The 21,195-nt window shown below is 39.3% G+C and overlaps 3 protein-coding genes across 3 annotated transcripts in view; 2 read left to right on the plus strand and 1 right to left on the minus strand.

Annotated features, from left to right (window-relative positions):
• The window catches only part of wnt10a (wingless-type MMTV integration site family, member 10a), a 200,087-nt gene that overhangs the window by 76,280 nt on the left and 102,612 nt on the right, over nucleotides 1-21,195 (plus strand). The gene's annotated exons all lie outside the window — the stretch shown is intronic.
• On the plus strand, nucleotides 362-3,793 carry LOC132987006 (cyclin-dependent kinase 5 activator 2-like). The gene has a single exon (XM_061053766.1). The coding sequence runs from the start codon at nucleotides 1,058-1,060 to the stop codon at nucleotides 1,964-1,966; it is 909 nt and encodes a 302-aa protein (XP_060909749.1). The 5' UTR covers nucleotides 362-1,057; the 3' UTR covers nucleotides 1,967-3,793.
• On the minus strand, nucleotides 16,198-19,752 carry fev (FEV transcription factor, ETS family member). Its single transcript, XM_061053767.1, has 3 exons — nucleotides 19,263-19,752; nucleotides 18,508-18,579; nucleotides 16,198-17,194 (listed from the first exon to the last, which is right to left on the minus strand). Exons 1-3 carry the CDS (start codon nucleotides 19,309-19,311, stop codon nucleotides 16,653-16,655), a joined length of 663 nt encoding a protein of 220 aa, XP_060909750.1. The 5' UTR covers nucleotides 19,312-19,752; the 3' UTR covers nucleotides 16,198-16,652.

The raw sequence follows: 21,195 nt of genomic DNA on the forward strand, positions 1-21,195 counted from the left end.
AATCAGAGGTTGAGCAATTCAGTTTGATCAAGGGCTGTTATGTTGAGCCATAAATCAGGAACAGTGTTTATCCATTAATGATGATGAGATACTCATCGCAGAAGTCACCTCCCCTGTTTGATTTTTATTCATGAATTCATTTGAAATGTGAGTAAGACAGAACGAGAGAGGGTAAACTGATTAGATGGATTACACCTAGGCTATACACTGTCGACGTAAAACAATTAATTAACTTAAAAAGGAAGGGCTATACTATATTTAGGGCACTTATAAATAGCATGGAGTCATTCCTGGCTTGATGCTTTAAAAAAAAAAAAAAAAAGCATAATGTCATTTTTGTGGATTTATTGTTATTTTCAATCAAAACAATAGAAGTTAATTATGTATGACTAAATACCAGAATGATAAGTAAATACATGCAATAAATAAGGTAAGCTATGTCAACCCTAAGGCTATAAATGACACTCATGTCTTCTTTATATGCATCTCCAGTTAGAGGGACAGACCAAAACATATCACTAGTGCTCTTACAATCTGTTGATTTCAGAGTTATATAAACATGATTTACTGAGAATGATTTATTCACGTTTGGATGGGGGAGAAAACCACTGGGACCAGAATGGAGCTTGTTACCTGAAAAAGCTATGCTATCAATGGCAACCTATGGCTAAAAACAACAGCAGCACCGATTGGATCATTGATCGGCTCCCTCATTGGCTGGCTCGTCTGTCGGTCAGGTACTGCAGTCTGTGGTTCGTTTAAACCCATCACTTACGCAAGGCGACTAATCTTCGTTGAGGGTAAGCTTTAGGATTGTGTCGCAGCGTCTCCCCCCACTGAGGCGCCGACAGAGCATCTATTGGAATACAAGTTCACGTTGGAAAGAAGCTCCATCTTCGTCCCCTTCTCACCCAGGGGCGACCACACGGAGCATCTAAACGTGTAAATGGAGTTTCAAGCGTGGTCGTGACTGCCCTTCACCGCCTCTCCATCCAGCAGAAGACTGCGTTGAAGTTGCAGCAGCATCCTTACCACCGCGGCTCTCCCCTTTGCAGTCATGGGCACCGTCCTCTCCATATCCCCGGCGTCGAAGAGGGCGTCGATCATGGACGCGGGTGAAAGCGCAGGAGATGGCTTCAAGCCTGATAAGAGCCTCAAGCGGCACTCGATGTTCGTCGCTCTCTCCTGGAAGAAGCTGGTGGCCAGTTCGGCCAAGAAGAGTGCCAAGAAAGTGACCCCTAACCCGATGCCCACGCGTGATCTCCCGTACACCCAGATCTCACAGCTCAACAGCGCGAACAACAGGAAAACGCATCAAAATGAGGAGAAAAAACCCAAAGCGCCGATCCCTGTCCCGGTGCCCACGGTGCCCACGGTGCCCGCGGTGCCCAAGCAAAACAACGAGATAGTCGTTCAAAACGGGAGGCTTTCCTCGGTGCAGAAGCAACCCAGCAGCCAGTCTCTGGCGTCGCCGAGGCGGGTTATTATTCAGGCTTCAACCGGGGAGCTACTGCGCTGTTTGGGGAACTTCATGTGCCGCAGGTGTTTTAAACTGAAAGAGTTAAACAGCGGGGAGGTGATCCTGTGGTTCCGGAACATTGACCGGACTCTCTTGCTCCAGGGCTGGCAGGATCAAGGCTTTATCACGCCGGCTAACCTTGTGTTCGTTTACCTGTTGTGCGAAGACACGATAGAGGACAGCATCGCCAGCGCGGCCGAGCTGCAGGGCACCTTTCAGACTTGCCTTTACCTCGCCTACTCCTACATGGGCAACGAGATCTCCTACCCACTCAAGCCGTTCATGATCGAGGCGAACAAGGACGTTTTCTGGGAGAACGCGCTCCGGATCATCAGCAGGCTGAGTGCCAAAATGCTGCAGCTCAATGCAGACCCGCACTTTTTCACCGAGGTCTTCCAGGACCTCAAAAACCAGCGAGAAATCAGCGAGTCAAACCTGGACCGCTGACATTGAAACAAATAAGACACTGGTGTTTTATAAAATAAGATGACCACATAAGGGTGGTTTTGAATGTAAAGGCCAGCGTTAAGGCTTCACATGTCTGGGCTGATTCCCCCCCCCCTCTCTCTCTCTCTCTCTCTCTCTCATGATATAACTTCAGTGTGGTGTTTAGGCTACAAGTATGAGATTTCATAAATGCATGCAAATGGTGTATCGTCCTCTTTTGTCTCGTCCCCCGAGTGGCAGAGGGATTTCATTCACGATTAGCCCAGTTTGTGGGTCAGTGAGAGGATGTCGCAGTGAGGTGAGCTTCCAGGCAGGATCAGAATAGATGCTCGTGTGTGTGTGTGTGTGTGTGTGTGTGTGTGTGTGTGTGTGTGTGTGTGTGTGTATGTGCGTTTGCTCAAAAGGAGAGGCGGAGCTGTCCGAGGTGCTGACCTGTGCAGCCATTTCCTCTACCTTCACTGCTATGTGAGTCACTTCACAACAGAGTCAAGCATGGCTTAAGAGGACAGAAATAAGCCCAGTACACATTCAGGACATAAGCCTAAGCCTCCTACAGGTACAGGTTCATGTTCACGCTAAAGGCCTTTATTGTGCTTTTAAGTTCTTTGCATGTCAGTAAACATGCAACAGATATCAAGAAACATGGTTCTTTATGAGGACAATACATTCTCCATGGTATACATGTAGGTACTTTAGGATTACTGTAGATCAAAAAGGGTATATTTAATGCTGTATCTTTGCACCTGGTTGGAAGATTCTGTTTTTTGAGATTCTTTGTGTAATGAAAACTGCACATTTATTCACAAAAAAACACCTCATTATGAATTGAAAAAAAGTTGGGTTTTTTTGCCTGCAAACATGATTTTGCAGAGGTACGTTACCTGTAGGTTGGCAATTGAATGAAAAGGTAGGGGGCAGAAATGCAAATTTCCCCCTGGAATGTGATAATCTGCACTAAATGCAATCTAAGGCCTGGGTTGTTTCTTGATTGCAAACACATTGCAGTGGCCATCATAACTAGAGACTAAATGGAATGTAAAAGGTTTTTTTTTTTTTTATGTAATATGTGCCAACTATTAAATACTTTTGGCCTGGAAATGTATGGTTTACATGTAAGTATTCCACATTTTAAATAAGCTCTTTATTTTGATCGTGTTTGCCTGTTTCTTGGAGATGGCTGTAGTTCATGCACAACACAAAACAGATGGAGCTTTTTTTGTTTTGTTTACCCTGCTCTGAGAATGTGCTGTTGTATACAGTTTGCTGGGTTCAGTTCTCTTTGAGTCAATGAAGAAAGAATGTTTCCTCACAATGTATATATCGAATGTGTATGTCTCATCACTAAGAGACGGAAGACTATCATTTGCACACATCTTCTGTAAGCAAAAAAACCCTGAAAACAAGCTCATAGGACAAATCATGGCAGATATTATTCAGTATTTATCGATCATTGTGAAGTGTTGTGCTACCATCGCTTGGAAAGTGGAATATATTGCTGCTATTTTGCACAGCTGTGAACAAATCTTTGATGTTTTGCACAGTGATATGACATAATTGCTTGTGTCCCAGTGTTTCCTCTATGGCACTGGAGTGTTTGCCATTACGTTCGCAGTAAGTGTCAGCAAGTCTCACTCTGGGATGATCATATGTGGATTCAATCTTTTGTACAGTTCGTTTTTCATGAATGTGAATATGATATTTAGATGTGTGTGTTTGCCTGTGGTATTGCACCGCAGTTGCATTCACTCTCTCTACATGTTAAGTAAAAGACCAATACAGTAATTGTTTATGGTGACCATGATGAAATAAATCCAAACTCATGTAGGAGCTCTTATTTCTTGACTTGTTTTCTTCATCTCACACTTAGTGTCAGTCTTTATGTGTTTGTTTGTTTGGTTACTACCTACCTACCTACCTACCTACCTACCTAGATAGCTACCTACCTACCTACCCACCTACCTACCTACTGTGTGTGTCTCTTCATGAATGAGTGATCATGTTTGTGCAAACCTTCCAGGTAGCCGTAGCAGTAATTAACTTGGACATCCTCTTATCCACACACACCACACACTAATCCTGTGATTTGCCAGGGAACCCTTGGGACATGGTTATGCAATAGAACTAAGCCCATGACAAATATGCTTACAGTGATGATACTATAGGTTGCCATGAGGCTAAGACTTATGAGACTTCATTGGTTGCCTTGACACTAAAACTAATCAGGAAGAAGTATTCCGACATTGAAAAGTGTTTTAAGCGACATGTTTTTTTGGAGATACAGGAGTACAGATACATTGAATAGTTTTTAAAGCCTGACAGGTTTATGTCAGATATATAGCCTATCTGTGAAAACAGACACACTGTATCTTGGAAAATGTTGCGACTGACAAAGAGTGCGCCACACACTGAGCACAGTAAAGTAGGTTGACACATAAAAGCATATTTTTGGTATCCTGTGTGTCCTGGGTATTCGAATCAGGGCCACATACTGAAATGAGAACACAGAAACCAAACAGGGAAAAGGTTAGTGGGAGAAAAAAAAGTCAGGAGGAGTATGCCTGCATCAATCTGCTATCGCTACGTTTTATAAAATACTTTTCAGAGATATTAAAATAAATACTTGACTTGAGTTAATTAACCTTTAAATGTAACAGATTTCAAAAAGCTTTTAGTATACAGTATATATGACATGCTGTAGAGAGGGAGAGAATGGAGCTGAATTGATTTGGGTTTTCTCCTGTTTTTTTTTTTTTTTTTTTTATGAATAAACCACGTGGGCTGAAGGGTTCCTTCATGTGATTGGTTAGAATCTGCTGCAGTCTCAGAACTGTCTGTGACTCTCTCTCTCTCCCCTCTCTCTTTCTCTCTCTCTCTCTCTCTATCCTTCCCCTTCTCTCTTTCTATCTTATAGGACATACAGAATCTATTTATAGAACAATAAAGAAAGAATCTTGACAGAAAGGGAACAACAGTGAAATAGTTTGAGAAGGTACACAAAGTGGAAAAAAAATGTTCACATCAGGGGAAAAAGGCTCACATTTCAATTTCACTTCAATTTCCGGCTTTTTATGCTGTCTTGTGTTTATCTTGTGATCAACACGGATGGCATAATAACATTTCATTTATTAAAAAAATAAAAAATTATCATTTAACTGTCAGTAATTACAGTGATATTCCTTTTACACGTCTTCCCTAAATTGATCATATTTCTGTTTTAAGCTAAAGATGTTCTTTAGAATCTTAATCACCATAATGTGTGTTTTGACATTCATTTAGCATGTAATACAAACAGTTTAACTTCTCATGGAAACAGCTACATATTCAGTTAAATGGTCTGTTAGGTCAAAAGGGTTAGGGTAGATGTTTCAGATGTTTCAGTTCAAAACATCTGGAGTGCTGGTTAATCTGTAGTAGTGGTTATGACATTGTTTTAATATTTGTCTGAGCTTATGTGCTTTTGTTTGTTGGATCTAAACGTTTTTATATGTTGATCCATCTTCCAGGGTCATGGTGGACAAACTGGGCTTATGTACTGTGCGTATGCTTATGTATGCTAATGTGCTTACGCAATTGCGGAGTCAGGGTTTTTATGAGGCATGGGCAACAATTATTAAAAGGGCACCATATGCAGGCCAACTTATTCACCAGCAGGGCAGCCTGGAGGGCACTGCATTGCATTTTCTCCACCGAAAGAGCACACGATAGGACACACGCCCTCTGGAGGACACATTACAAGTTTTTTTTTTTTTGTCCCACTGGAAGGGCACCCTGCAGGGCATGTTACAACGTTTTGTCCACTGGAGGGGCACCCTGCAGGGCATGTTACCACTAATTGTCCACTGGATGGGCACCCTGGAGGGCAAGTGACAACATTTTGGTCATCGGAAAGGTCGCCCTGGAGAGCGCTTCATCACGTTTTGTCCACTAAGAGGGCACATGAAGGGCATCTTATTAGGTTTTATCTACCTCATCCAAGATGGCACTTTTGCAGCTTTTTTTCTCGAACGTTTGGGCACATTTTAAATGACATCAATATGGGGTTCTCCATGAAAATGAGCCTGTATTGGTAAATCTGATGAATCTTCTAGAAGGCCCCTAACCCTTGTGTTACAAATTTGCATTACACCTTTAAAAAAAAACACAATGGTCATGGTGCTTGAAACAGCAGCCTTGCAATACGACATGTTTCATTTCTGTTCCCTAAGTCTTCAAAGGTTGATTTGATGGCAGAATCCTGCAGCAGCGTTACGTAACAGCCTCCTAGTGCGGTGATGTGAGTCTTCTCTTTATTATTAAGATTCAGCCCAGGTCTCTTGCATATCTGTCTGCCAGCCTGTTTTCAGCATTCTTGTCCCCTGCGTCTCTATAGTAACGGGTAGGCAAGTGAATGAGAGCTGGACAAAGTGTGCAGTGTAGGACTGAGCGTGGGCTGAACCACTGCACAACACTCATACCCACACTGCAGTGAGTGATCAATAGAAGACATACATGTTTGTGAGAGTCTGTCGCTGCAGACATGTGTCTCACTCCTCCACATCCAGATACTCAGTCTGTTACCTCTGCCTTGGTACTGCTCTGTTTCTCACTCCTCTGGATTTGTGCTCCTCTCATCAGTAATGAAAGAGGAGAAGAATAACCAATGTTTGACTGTCGCCTTTATTTAAGCACAAACATCTTCTCTTTTCTTATTGGCGTTAACATATTGAACAGCATGTGTTTTTTGTTGAACTGACTTATTACTACCTTAATTGAACTGAGGACACAGACTGTGGTCAGAAACCTTGATACATGCCAGAGTATATGGAAAAATGTCTTATTGTTTATGGTTAAAGAATCCAGGAAGAGGATTATTATAGTGGTTAAAACCCATGGTCTTTACCTGATGCAGTCATTTCAAAGAACTGCACTGAAGTTCTGTATTTTATGAAGTTAAACACTCTATGTGTTTTAGGGTAATGTGTCAAGAAGAGCTAAAAAAACAGCACAAGTTCACAAACCATCTTGTTGCAAAGCAGTTATGGTATAACAGTGTATGTGTAAAGTCAGCTGCTACGTTGAACCTATTCTAAATAAACTAAATGTTTGTCTGAGGGGATTTCATAATATCAACCCAAGATTTGACCACGGTTCAATTATTTTATTGCCCATGCACCCAAAAACCTGCATGCAAGGGATGGTTTGGTTTAGAAGTCTGATAAGTATACAACAGTAAGGTTTGAGTAGGCATGGTTCTATTCAAGAAAATCTCCTGTGAAGAAAGCAACGGGAAACTCTGGTGTTGAAAAATGATGCCAATCAAAAGTGCAAAAACTTGTAGTTCCTCGAGTGTCCACTTGAGGCTGACTGCATATTACCTAGAGATACACAACCCATATCAATTCAATTCAATTCAATTCAAAAAACTTTAAAGGCACACAGAGCAGTAAATTAACAACAGTGCAGGTATATGTCTTTTGTCGGCTGAAATAAACATGTTCACAGCCCGGTAAAACAAAATTGGTTTATGCATTTATTGGAACACACTATACATACTATGGGGGAAGGGTTATATAATTTAGATATTTTGATTTTCTGAAGAATAACAGTTATTCAGTGACTGAAGACTGACTGGTGGGCCGGTTGTAGCTGTTTGTCCTTTGCTTGTCACTAGGTTGAAAAGTTAATTTGAGACAGCCTTTCCAATATTGAGATCTCCATCGATTGGCTTTCAAAGTGCATTTCAGAAACCAATAGGTGATGTCACTGAGACTTTGTCCATGTACTGTATATACAATACAGTCTGTTGAGGAAAGCAATAAAAGACACAAAAATGAATTCTAGGAACTGTTTGCTGTTGTCTGAAGACAATTTAGATTATTATGAATCTCAATAACTAGATACATGAGGTGAATCAATTGAGGTGATTGTTGTTGTCTCTGAGTTTGAGAATAACTAAATAGAAATTGTGAATTTTCTTTTTAAAAAAAACATTTTTAAGTATAAACAATCCAAATACTGGAATAGTTTTTTTCCAAAGACTTGTATGGTTTTGTTACTAAATCTGTATAACGTCCCTCATGTATATGTTTACAATTTATAGTTTAATTTGCTTCTTCTAGGAAGAGGATGTTCTGTAACCGACATCCAGCAGCTTCACATGAATGGAAAAGACCAAATCTAGAATAACTGAGGAAACACACGTTAGAGATTATGTCTATTTTGCTGTCCTCTTTGCTACATAACCACCCCGCTAATCTCTTAAACTAGTTTACATCATAAGAGCGTTGCACTGAGAGGAAACTGGTCACCACTTTTACACTTCCTGAGGCTCAGAAGGAAAACTCAGTCAAAGAATCTTCATTCAGTTTATTGAAAAGTGATGTGTCATCCATGCCGTCATGTTACATTATAATATAAATGTAACATAACTTTACAGTTCTGTGTGTCTATGACACTTTTTATATTTAGCATTGAGCTATTATACAACATAAAAGAAATACAGAACTAATTCCTCTATTCACAGCACACCTACACATCGTTCATTGTTATTTTTTCCTCTTTATTCACAATGAATCACTTCACACCACATGAATCTGCATGATAATTCTTCTATGAAGTGTGAGGAAACAGCCACAAATGCAGGACTTTGTAGCCTATAGGTGTCTAAAGCTCAAAATTAAATGTAATAAATTAACATTCGAATAGCAAGTTATCACCTGTTTCTTGTTCTCAGACTTTAATATTGTAATTTTTTTAAATAATTGAAACTTTATTGACTTGTATGGCGTGAAATTCGTAGACAAGTATGGTGGGAAAAAGAACAAGAAAAATGGGGGAAACATAACAGACATTAAAAAATGCATGATAAAAAGAAGATACAATACTGCTGAAAGCATCATCATGATTACATTAGTTTGTACTTAAACAGACAATCAACACCCTGACAAGAACAGGGGGCTTTCTTCTGATAAATACCTGCTTAAACTGTCCAGTTGCTCTTTAGGAAATTCCTTTTTTCCTATTCAGTTTGCCAAGCATATTTTCACATACAACTACTGCCATCATTTCTTCTTTCCACATTTTCAGAGTCGGGTTTTTGGCTATTTTCAACATCTTTAGAATTAACCAAGCACATGTTATTAAGCCACTTGTTAAAACTCTAAGTGAATATTTACTTAAACCAGGTACTACAGTTTGATCTCCAAGGAGACAAAGCTGAAGTGACGTGTGCAGTCGACGCTCTAAAGAATCCTCCATAAGTTGTTCAACCTGTAATAATAATGGGGACTCAGCGCTCTCATAAAGCATGAACGTATGTGTTGTGTTTTACATTTCCAACATAGATTAACCACATACAATAATATATATATATATATATTGAATACATTTGCCTCTGGCCTCTCTAATATATATTGCCAAATTTAAGACACATTTAAATCAGTTTGGACCTAACCATTTATTTCTTATGTAAGGGGTTTTCATAGTGAATCAATGGAAAAAGCTGGTTTTATGGCCATGTAATGTAAAGACTTTACAGACTGTTACAATTGACAGTCACTTGTTTTTAAAAGTTTAATAAATATTGGACGTAAAGTGTTTGATCATCTAATAAATAACTATAACACTAATCACACCTCACGTTGAAAGTATTGGTTGATGTCTTTACAGGTAATCTACACCACGTCTCTGACATTTTGCCTTAACATTGCTTCATTCTAACCATGTTCACAGTATGTTCAAGAGTTGTTTTTGTATTCTTAATGAACAGAACAGGGTCTGTATCCAGAGTGAGGGTCTCTGTAAAAAAAAAGAGAGAAACACAAACGTTTAAATTGTTAATCCCCCATTTCTCTTTACTTTCGCTCTTTGCATTCTCTCGCCGTCTTATTCACCGGTTAATTTTAGCTCCATGTAGGTGTGCTGTTCTAATTTTGCCGAGCCTTCATTACCACTCTCTATGACTCACTCATGACTGCAACACTTCACAAAGCCACACGAAGCCCACTCACTGATGTACCCTGTGTCCCAGTAAAGCACAGCTGTGGGACTCATTTCACCCTGAATATGTGACTTGTGTTCAATTTGTCAGGAATCAATCCGTTTTTGAGCTAATTTAATCATAACATTTTTTGAAGAAAAAATACTTGCTGCAGATGTTTTGTTCTGGCATGCAAGTTATCTATCATATTCCACTACGTCATATTAAACTGGTGAATATTAGTCATAAAATTCAAGTTCCTGCCTGTTACTTGTGCTGAAGGGTTTCAAGACTGGAGGACCTTAGAAATGACAAAATACACACTTTGTCAAGATTTCTTCAGAGCTGTGGGGATGATTATACTAATCCAATCTGTCAGATGTTTAAACCATCAACTGAATGAACCTTTTAGTTTTGGAAAAGAAAATTGGAATACTTTCAGTACAAAATGCAAGATTTTACGTAAACAAGTCTAGATTACTAAAACTTCACTGAGATATTGCCTGATTGAATAACAAACTCTTAATGCCTGGAAAAAAAAACATGTACTTTATAAAACATTATTGTAGTCTCAGTGACATCATCCTTTGGATTATAGGCAGGCGTAGGAAGCCCAATGATGGTGGTCGCCATATTAGAAATGCTGACTCATATAACTTCCAACTGAACAAGAAGCAGTCAGAAGAAGAGTTGAGGCGGGCCAAACGCATTTCTGGGATGCTGAAACAAGCCCATTTAGCTGTTCTATTATGTAATTTATATCCCAAACAATGAAAACAGCCCAAACAAAGCCAACACTTTAAGGTCCCTGACAGGATATAGCTATTGAAGTGATGCCTGGCAAAAACCACAACACACCCAACTGTCTGTCAATAAGCCATGCCTGATGTGATGCCTTATTATGTATAACGCTTAGCTTCAATTAAATCAAAATGGATGTGTTTTTTTTTTTTTAATCACCCCCTTACAGTTTTACCAATAAAGACACTGAGCTAAAGAAACCTGACCTGTTTTCTGTGCCAGACTGTAAACATGTGTATTGTTGCTGTAAAAATGGACATTTTAATATCAACTCAAAAAGGGATTCCTTGGTTTTTGACAAACCCTAGTGTGGTCCTTAAAGCTGTTTCTGTGAGCAAGCGACAATTGTCTAATTCCTGAGGACAACTTTGAGACTGACTGCATGCCTACACACAGACTGTCTCTGTATAAATAAACCCAAACAATGGGTATTTACAAATGGCTAAGAACGGACTTTGATCAGTGAGCTAAGAACTGATACACTTACATGTTTCATTTTTACAACATAAAACTAAGAATGATTTACTGCTTTCCTACCACTCTTACACTTCTTGTTTTTGTTTTTTTTGTCACTCCTCAGTCTCCTCTTAAATTGAGCTAATAACCATGTGGTTTCCAGGGAAAACACCCACCCAGTTTGTTGCGTAAGAGGAGAGAGGATGAGTGCTGCTTAGCAGCAGCAATACACTCAGCGGATTAGCCAGAACAGTCGGCTGAGAAGTTGTGAAGATTACACTGTTGTGAAAGTGACTCAATCCCTTTGATGATGATATGCTGTGGGTTTTTGTTTTTTTGTTTAACAAAGCTCGAGCAACACCTCTCTTTGTCATTCTCGCTATCTGGTGCCTAAATCCTTACAGGCTATCAACATTCTCACAGACAGACAGAGCGAAAGGGAGCGAGAGCCAGATAGAAAACAAGTCTCAGTTGTGAGTAGTGACTTCAAGTTTTTTCTATTGATATGCAGAACACACACATGCTGTTTTTGTGAATGAGTGACCCACTCTCCCTTACAAACGTGTACACTAACACACATGAACTCCCTGTTTCTAGATTCAATGATCAGCATTAAATTCCAACTAAAGCTATCTACTCACACTTTACATATAGAGCAAGTCCAGGATGTATTCTCTCTTTTGGCAATTAGACAGGCCCAGCACTAATCCGCCATCAGTAAACACTGGTGATGTAAACACCTCCTCTCACTTCCCTTTAGAATCCTTGAGCAGAACTACGGTACACACAGTCAATGACCATCTTCTTTGAATGTTTAGGTAAGAAAGCGAGAGAGAGAAAAATTCCTTTAATTCCAATTAAGTGGTCCAGTCACTTTAATAGGATGTGGTGATGAATGGTGTCTAATGCACAGCTAAGAAATAACAATACAAACACGGAGAGTGTCTTTTTTCTGCAGAATTAAGGAGGTGATTTGTCATAATCAGCTGCCTGGTCTCCGTATAATGCCCTGTGCTTATTCCCGACAAAAAATCTTCAAATGATTTATTAATTTGGAAAAGACGCAAATTTGATTGGCAACTAAATCTCTGCTCCATCAAAGTGACCAGCTGGTTCTTTATAACAAGTCTTTGTTGGTGTTTTGTCAGCCTGCTGGTTAGTGTTTACAGGTCGGCTCACTTCACCTGTTATACCACCTCCTTATCTCCTCTCTAATATCCTTTTACCCCTCTTTATTTAGGAGGTCATCTTGTCCCTATTGGACATTGGTTCTTTCCTCATACACCGATCAAATTCCTGTTTGGCAAATTATAACTTTCTTATCACTCTACAGCTGTTAGAGTGAACTCTTGAAAAAAATCAAGTTAAATGTAGGGCTGTCAAAATGATTTTTTTTAATTCACGATTAATTGCTGAATTTCAATAGTTGACCGTGATTATTCATTTTTTATTTGCACGGTTAAAATAAGATTGTTTTAATTTTTAAAACTGGAGAGATAGGATAGTGGATAGAGATGGAAATCAGGGAGAGAGAGAGTGGGGAATGACATGCGGGAAAGGAGCCACAGGTGGGCCGCTTGGAGGACTATAGCCTCCATACATGGGGCGCGCGCACTTACAACAGCGCCACTGCGCTACCAGCGGCCCTTAAAACACTTTTTTAAGTCCATATTAACAGTGTGTGTAGGGTCCGTGTACTTTCAGGCGGTTCGTCTTTTTGTTCGGAAAACCATCACCGACCATGCAGCAATAAGTACCAGTGTCTTGATTTGGGAATCAAGTGAATGAGGAGAAATGTACTCTATCGTCTTGACTTTTACATTTAAGTAAGTGCTGCACTGCTACCATGGAGTCTGAAACCATGACGTAGCATGAGACATGCAGCTTCCAAGTGCTTATTTGTGAAAGTACACACAAAGAGTATCACTTTTATACATTGCATTATATGCATGAGTGCATGTACAACATGACTCACTGATGTCCATTGATCCCAATTAATGTGACAACATTTGCACTTTTAAGGAGTTCTGGTTTAGTTGCTGTCTCTTTTTCATACACGTCCTGTAGACATGAAACTATGGTTTCCAGCAAAGGAAAAGGCATGTAACTGCTTACAACATGCCAACCTGAGGACGTCTTACACATTTTTGTCTGGCCGGCAGTCAGTTGCCACCCATTGAGCAAGCGTTGTAATTAACTTCCTGGATTTAGTTTCATCCACTGGTCAAAAATAGAGCCCTGCAGGCTTTGGTGATGTGGTTGCTCACTCTTATCAGTCTAATTAGCTGAACCTGTATGCTTAGCTCGTAGGTAGTTGCTCAAACTGAAAGTACTTTGACTTGTCAACTGAGCTCTCTGAGAATGTTTTTTCTGAAGTTAAATGAGCCATTTAACCGTGCGGTGGAGTCAGCTTTTTGGGTGGTGTCACCACTGAGGCAGCAAGAAGACGCTACGGCAGCTTTGCTACACAGTGCACCAAAAGGGATATTATAGTACAAGATTAATATGATATAAAAATCAATGCATTATATTCAGCCCTTAATCACAATGAAATTAGCCAAGCCTTCTAATGTAAAGAATTGCAGACCTGTATCGCTTGCTCCATTTCTTGCTACATGTAGTTTTCTCTCAGCCCTCTGCATTTCACCACCGTATTGATCTACTTAACTCCCACTAGTCAAGTTTTAAGGAATACCACTGAATCAAGACTGCCCTCTCAGCCATTTAGAAAGAACCGCAACACTTGCTAAAGCAGAGCAGTCGACCTGTTTACATGCTGCCACTTGGACCACATTTAGAGAATAAAGAAAGAAAAATAACTTTCTATCTCAACCGTGCAGCCTCACAACTGGGGCACTTAAATGATACTTAATCTCTCATTCACTCACATGAAACTTCTGTCTTTTCCCTTCTATGGAAAACACAGGATTACCAGGGGCCTGTACTACGAAGCGAGTCCGACGTATCTTTGGCTTATCTTGCTTCACTAACCCTGACATAAGAGACCGTGATCAACAGTCATACGAAGCTGGTGATCAACCCAGAGTTTCCAAGAGCACGTTCACATAAAAGGGGCGGAGTTAGCTTCATATAACCTATCACAAGCATAACTGCGTCTGCCATCAGCATCATTGTCATATCTAACAAACTCTGAACAAACGATATTAATAATATAAAGACGTTTAAGATAAAACTGCAGGCTCCCAAAGACTAAAGTTACACAGCTGCAGGAACAAATGCAGGAAGGACAACTGGAAGATAAAAGAAAACTCTGTAGCCGATGAGTGCGCAAACTACGACTTATTATATTTTTCCCATCATGAGTTCACCTTGGAACTGATGATTATAACTCCTGTTTTTTTTCTCTTAACTGATTGTGTTTCTCTGACTCTTTCGTGTGGCGAGTATAACAGTTTGAGAAGTTTCAGCTGCAGCTCGGACGACAACAAACAGCGTGGAAACTCTAAACATTAATATGAAGATATGCTCACTTAATTGGCTTGTGAATTTAGGTTTTTAAATTGCATTAATACATTTTGCATTTTTCAGGTATAAGTTTGCATTTTAATGCTTTTGGATGTTAGAAAATACTCGAACACTTGAAATCAGATTATAAATAGTATTTTACTGTGAACTACAAAAACACGTACACTTTACCAACTCAAACTACTAAATTACATTAAATTCACATATCCATTCAGCTGTTTGAAAATTCTCAGTCCAGACTTACGTGAGTCTCTGGAGGCCTGCACTGTCGTAAAATTAGGTTTTGGGTTAATCTGCTATTTGCAGATGGTTTCTCTCTGCTGTATTAAATCGACTGTTCATCGTCATCTCGTTATGTAAACGGTGAGCTGAAATTGGCACAACTATGGCGCCCTCATGTGGATGACAAGATGTCATCCTGAACCACCGCTCTACTCTACCAGCAGCTCAAACTACAAACGCATAAAAACCACACCATTCAATTAGTGTTGAAGTTAAAACTTGTGAAATACTAATGTGGTGTTGAAAATCTGAAAGTGGAATTTGTTTCATTCTCTTTAAATGTGTCATCCCAATCAATAATGTGTTTGTGTGCCATTGCTGGCAAGTCGAAAGGGGCAAAATGTAGAAACCTTTAAACCAATTTCATTATTATGTTAAATATTTGTTAAATCTATATTTCAAATTTGGCTTTTTATTATTTCCTGTTTCCGAGTAGGTTATTGATTATTATTATTATTATTATTATTATTATTATTATTATTATTATTATTATTATATAAGAGCGATGACATGAATCCTGCTGCTTGTTTGTTCCGTGTTAAATATTACAATTTACCGTTTAGTGGTACATGAGTATCTAAAACTAAAGCAAAGCGGCACCAGCACACCACTACAACACATAGTAACAAACAAATTTATTCACAACAGCCTTTATTCACTTAATTCATGTTTTAGCTACACTATGAAGCTGCGCGGAATAATGCAATGTTATCCTCCTGAGCTTGCCTTCAACTCTATACCCAACAGTACTTACAAAGAATAGTTCACGAATTTAAAGGTTCTTTTACGATTCCCGTTTGAGCTATTTCACACAAATAACAACCCTGAAAATCTGTACTGGATTCAGTTTTATTGCAAGTGGGATTTTTTTTTTCTGCAGGTGTCGTAATGTGTAATCAGATGTCAGGGTCAACGGTGCTTCATAAGAAAATACATTTAAGGTTTCAAAGGTAATATTGAGTAGAATGATCAAATGAAACACACAGCCATTACCAGGGCCACTTCAAAACCACGGGATGGCGCCAACACACCAGTAATAACTGCTGATTTGCTCCACTATACACCACCTGTATGTAAAAACAATGACAGAACTCATGGAAGGAGGATGAGAGACAGCAAAGGAACAGAACAGGAGGAGAACTGATAGGTATAAAAAAAAGATCTGCAAACCTTATTGCAATACCTAATATTTGAAAACTGTCTACAGGCTACTTTTTTCATTTTATATTTCCGACATTTTTGTTGAAGACTTAAGGAAAAACCACATTTGGGGCTTTACAGATCAGATTCAATTTAAGAAAGAATTATCAAAATACTGTGAGTAAAAGTTCCAATCATGGTGCGTAATCAGCGCGTGATCGGTAACTTAATTTGCCCAGTCTTGGTGGATTCAATATATTTACCCTGAACAAATGTCTAACCTTTGGATGTTGTATGGCAAAATATTATTCATGTATTTTAATTTGAGTTTTTATCAGTTTTAAATACGATTTCTAAGCTAAATCACAATCGTTCCTTATATACACGTCGAGAATAAGCCCACAATCTGAAACTCTAACGTTTATTTTTGACCAAATAAAGTCTTTCTCACTGAAAATTGCCAGCCCTGATCTGTCGATCTTCTTTGTCATCTCTCGCCTTCGGTTGCTGTATTTACCAGTGGTGTCTATATGTTTCCAGTCTGTCTAACAGATGCATTAAGAGTCAGTTGTAATGGCTATTGATGTTACTCAGACTGCTGATGTTGTTGACACAGCTGATGTGGGACGGAGACACGGTCCCAAAAGGCCCTGGAGGCTGAAGGTTGTGGGTGTGATACAGAGCCGCCGGAGGGGAACCGGGCCAATAGGAGAACCCCGATGGTCCCACGCCGGGAGCCATGAGGTTCAGTTTGGAAATCCCGGAGAAGGGGATCGGGGAGAAGTTACCCTGAAACTTGTAGATGGCCTGCTCCGTGGTGGTCGGCTGACACACCTGGGCCAAGCCGTGGAAATCGAACTTGTATGCGTACCGCTTTCCGTGCACTTTGGTCATGATGTTTTTGTCGTAATAGTAGCGCAGCGCGCGGCTCAGCTTGTCGTAGTTCATGTTGGGCTTGCTTTTGCGTTCCCCCCAACGCCGAGCCACCTCGTCCGGGTCTATGAGTTTGAATTCGCCGTTTGTGCCCTCCCAGGCGATGCACGACATATTGGTGCTGTCAGAGAGGAGCTCCAACAGAAACTGCCACAGCTGGATCTGACCACTGCCTGTACAGGGGTACAACGAAGAAATACGAAATTATAAATTAATTCATTAATGAAACGCAGAACAGAAGTCTGAAATATATAAAATCGATTAACAATAAAATAGAATTAAAAAAAAATAATAATAATAAACGATCATGAAATCACATTCAAATTTGTATTTGTTTCAAGGCATATTGTAGACTAACATGTATTATATCTGCTTAGACCTTTTAATAAGCTAAATTAAACAATGATTTGTCAGCTATAGGCTACATAGACTGTGGTCCTTCTATTTGTAAATTTAACAGTAAAGTATTAAGCAGACCTGCCTCTCTAATTGCCTTTGCAGAATATTTGTGTATTTTTTAAGCGACGTGGTATTCTTGGATTTATCAATAAAGCTTCTCTGTTTAAATATCTTATAGGCTATAATATTGGCGCATATGATTCAATATTAAACTCAAGTCCAAAGATCGTTTACAATTTAAAAATAAAGAAATGTCCACAGAGCTGTTCTTTAAAGAAACGTTACGAATGGCCCTTTCTGTGGCCGTGTGCATCTGGCTTTTGCTGTTAAAAATCTGTCGGTTATGACTCCATCAAAGATTTATTTGGATCAATGACAATAAGATGTGGACGAAGTGCAGATTTAAAAATGAATCATTTTTGTTGCTATAATAACTCTGAATTGCCTCAGTGTATGAACTGTGCAATGCAAATAGTCCAAAGCTGCATTGCCATGGCTTTAAGTTCAGTCATATACATTTAATTGCATGGCATGATTTGATTTGACATTTTTCGATTTTTCAGTTTTGAGTATTAATGTGAGTCAAATCATTTGCTAACAATATTTTGGAGTGCAAAGCGCGTCATGAGGGGCGGAAAAAAAATACTTCCTGAAAATAAATTAGATAAAGTATGTGTGCTGTGGCATATTTACCCAATGAAGAGAGATTTAAACTGAAAACTTTGTTTTTATCAATTGCATCATTCGACTCATACAAGGCCCCGTCAAAAATAAATACAGCCTCTAATGCATATTGATGTGAAAATTATATAAAGAGCATTATAGGGATGCAATCTTTATCAAACCTATTCTCTTGTCAATACAGCCAAAACATTTTTTTAAACACTCGGAGGCGGGCAGCCGTGCAACAACCTATTACCAAACAACGCGTCTATTAGCCTCATGATTTCATTTTTGATATTTTCAAATAGCCTACGATGTTGAAGTATTTCAAGGCTTCTTTCATATCATATCCGGCTGATTAATTTGAAAGGTCTGTGCCCTTCACATTGTCTGGCAGGCCATAGATTGCCTTCTCTTCTCTTACCTTTTTGCACTCCTGTGTTAATCGGACCCCAGCTTGTTCCTTTGCTTTCTTTCAACAGATTTTCTGTTGGATCTGAAATCAAAACAAACACATTTCCAACATTAGTTGTGTCTGCTTTATATTGAATTGAAGGCCTGTTATCTATCACAATCTGGCTCTATTGCCTGTAAATGTTAGAAAGCCTTGGCGACTACTGTCTGATCCTCTTTTTTTTTCAAAGAATAGTCTTGCTTTTAAAAAGAAAAATAGTTTTTTTTTTTTTTTTTTTTTTTTTTTTTTTTTAGATTTGACTAAATTGGATCAGTTCAAAGTGAAAAGGATGATGAAATAATTTCTTGGAATCCAATAATCTGTAGGAGAAAATGGTTTATAGTTGTTCAATTCGTATTGTGTGTATTCAATATAGTCTATTGCTAACAATTCAAAGTAGAGTAAAATGTAAATTAAAAAAAAAATCAAAATCTCAAAAAAGTCAAAATAGGTAAAAATCCTAATAGTGTCCTGGTCCAGTCTCAGTCTAATGCAAGAAGCGTGTCGTCTGTGCGCTCTCCTCTCCGGGAAGCCAGGAAACGCGTCCAGGAAAAAGGATTTCCGATTTCCGACAAAAGAGCAGACGGGCTTTCAGATTGAAACCGCTGAACAATGCTCTGCCCTGAGACGGAGCATCCCCGCCTCAGGACACCCACACCCAGAGCAGGATTTAAAGAATTATTACAGATTATTCCTATAATTCTGCACAGGACTAAATGACGAACCTGAGAGATACATGTTGAACATGAGGTTTCCTCCGCAGTCCTGTCTCATTGTGTTCACTTGTTCAGAAAGGGTTGGATTTCATTTCGGTGGTGGCGGAGGAAAAGATTTTTATTAAACTTTATCTCATAACTGGGATCTGGAATAAATGCGGGTGGACAGATTGAAGTTTCCAGGCAACTGTCACTGGCCCCCATCTCTGAGACAATATTCAGACAGCAATTTCCCCTGGTGCATTGCTTTAATTAAAAGAGCAATTTACCTCTGTCAGCCCGACTGGTGCCCACAATAAAAAGAGGGCCGATAGAAATTCGGCCCTTATCAATCCGCCATCACAGTTTAATAAAGTTTCCGCGTTAAGATCTGAGTTTCTATGGTGAATTGAAGTGTTTGACATGGAAACCAGTTCAGACCCTCCTCACTTTTCCGCCTCTTTACCTCTGGGCAAACAACAAAGAGCGATTTCATGCTGGAAAAAGAATATTTACCTTGAAAAACACGCCTCAGTGCACACGAGAAAACAAGGACATTTCACCCCCCCCCCCCCCCCCCATCCCACCCCCCAACCTTCTGTTTGTGGGTTTAGGGTTATACAGCCTCTATCTGAGGATAATGAGGTTGTAACTTTAAAACCATGGCCTTTAATGCTCACTGATGTTATAATGTCCACTACTATAGATTTGTGCGTTTTTATTGACAGATTTTCTTGTAAAAATAGAATACAGAGTATGCAACAATTTTCATCTAAGGATCCTTGAGAGTGGTCCCCAATCTTTTTTCCTAGGAGCCCTCCCTACTTGTATTTAAGAAAAGCTGGGACCCCCGAGGACCCAATCGAAAAGAAAAGATACGTGGCCAACAAAAATTAACATCAACTTTAATAGTTTCCATTGAAAAATCACAACAGAATGGGTCTACACACACGCTCTTACCTTTTCAGAACAATCCAGTAAGTGATCATAGTCAATATATGAAAATCTTATTTAGACAACCTCAAAGCAGAAAAAGCCTCATGCCCCCCCTTTGAGACCTTTGGCGCCACCCCTTGGCACCCCAGGTTGCATGGGAAACAGTGCCTTGAAAGGTTCTTTTACCCTGCTGTTGAAGGGGATTTTGGAGACATGGTTGACAATTGCAATTTTGCAGTTCTTGTCCCCAGTGTCTCTTGTCTTGTCTTTCTTCCTTCTTCTATTTTGATTTCCCTGATTGTCTTCACCTGAGTCATTAGTCTCACCTGTGTCTGATTACCCTTGTGTCTATTTAGTCTCAGTGTTCCTTCCCTCTTGATGTCAGTTCACACATCCTTGTACTCTAATAATGGCTCCTTGTGGATTTTTGATGGACTTTCTTGGATTTGAATCAAAGTTTTTGTTTTCGCCTTTTGCCTTTTTGTTTAATAAATATTTTTGGGCCTCTACCCTTTTTTGTGGGGGAATTCAAAACCATGACAATTTTGTCCATTAATACCTAGTCGCACAGCCTCACAGAAACAAATGTGGCTTAAAAAAAGCCAAATAAAACAACATTTTTAAATATGATTTGTAAATTTCTGACACCAACATCTGTGCATCTTTGAAAAATATCATACTTCTAGATCTCATGGGGATTGGCATCTTGTTTGTCTTGTCAAAAATGCAATATATGTGTCACACCATAAACAAGACCGAGTAGGTGTCAGGTGTCAGGATTACAGCAGGACTCCCAAACTAAATTCACTCAGGCACCGAGGATTCACCCTGGAAAAGGTGAAGTTTTAAGAAACAGTACTTATAGGTCACATTGTCTTTAGATTCAACAGAGGTTATCCTTTATTCCAAAAAGAGATCATTCAAATTCTTATAACAGAAACATAAATACCCTAACATTATTTTCCAATACATCAGCTGAGCAAAAGATCTTGACTCAAGCCTTAAATTCAAACTACTCTCTGTTGAC

The sequence above is a fragment of the Labrus mixtus genome, chromosome 13 (assembly GCF_963584025.1).
Source record: "Labrus mixtus chromosome 13, fLabMix1.1, whole genome shotgun sequence".
NCBI lineage: Eukaryota > Metazoa > Chordata > Actinopteri > Labriformes > Labridae > Labrus > Labrus mixtus.

What these genes read in the sequence shown, in the direction of transcription:
- LOC132987006 (XM_061053766.1), top strand. Translation starts at nt 1,058, where the DNA reads ATGGGCACCGTCCTCTCCATATCCCCGGCGTCGAAGAGGGCGTCGATC.
- fev (XM_061053767.1), bottom strand. Translation starts at nt 19,311, where the DNA reads ATGAGACAGGACTGCGGAGGAAACCTCATGTTCAACATGTATCTCTCA. An exon ending in GTTCAACATGTATCTCTCAG is followed by an intron (nt 18,580 to 19,262) that starts GTTCGTCATTTA and finishes TTTTGATTTCAG; the next exon opens with ATCCAACAGAAAATCTGTTG. An exon ending in TAACACAGGAGTGCAAAAAG is followed by an intron (nt 17,195 to 18,507) that starts GTAAGAGAAGAG and finishes ACCCCTGTACAG; the next exon opens with GCAGTGGTCAGATCCAGCTG.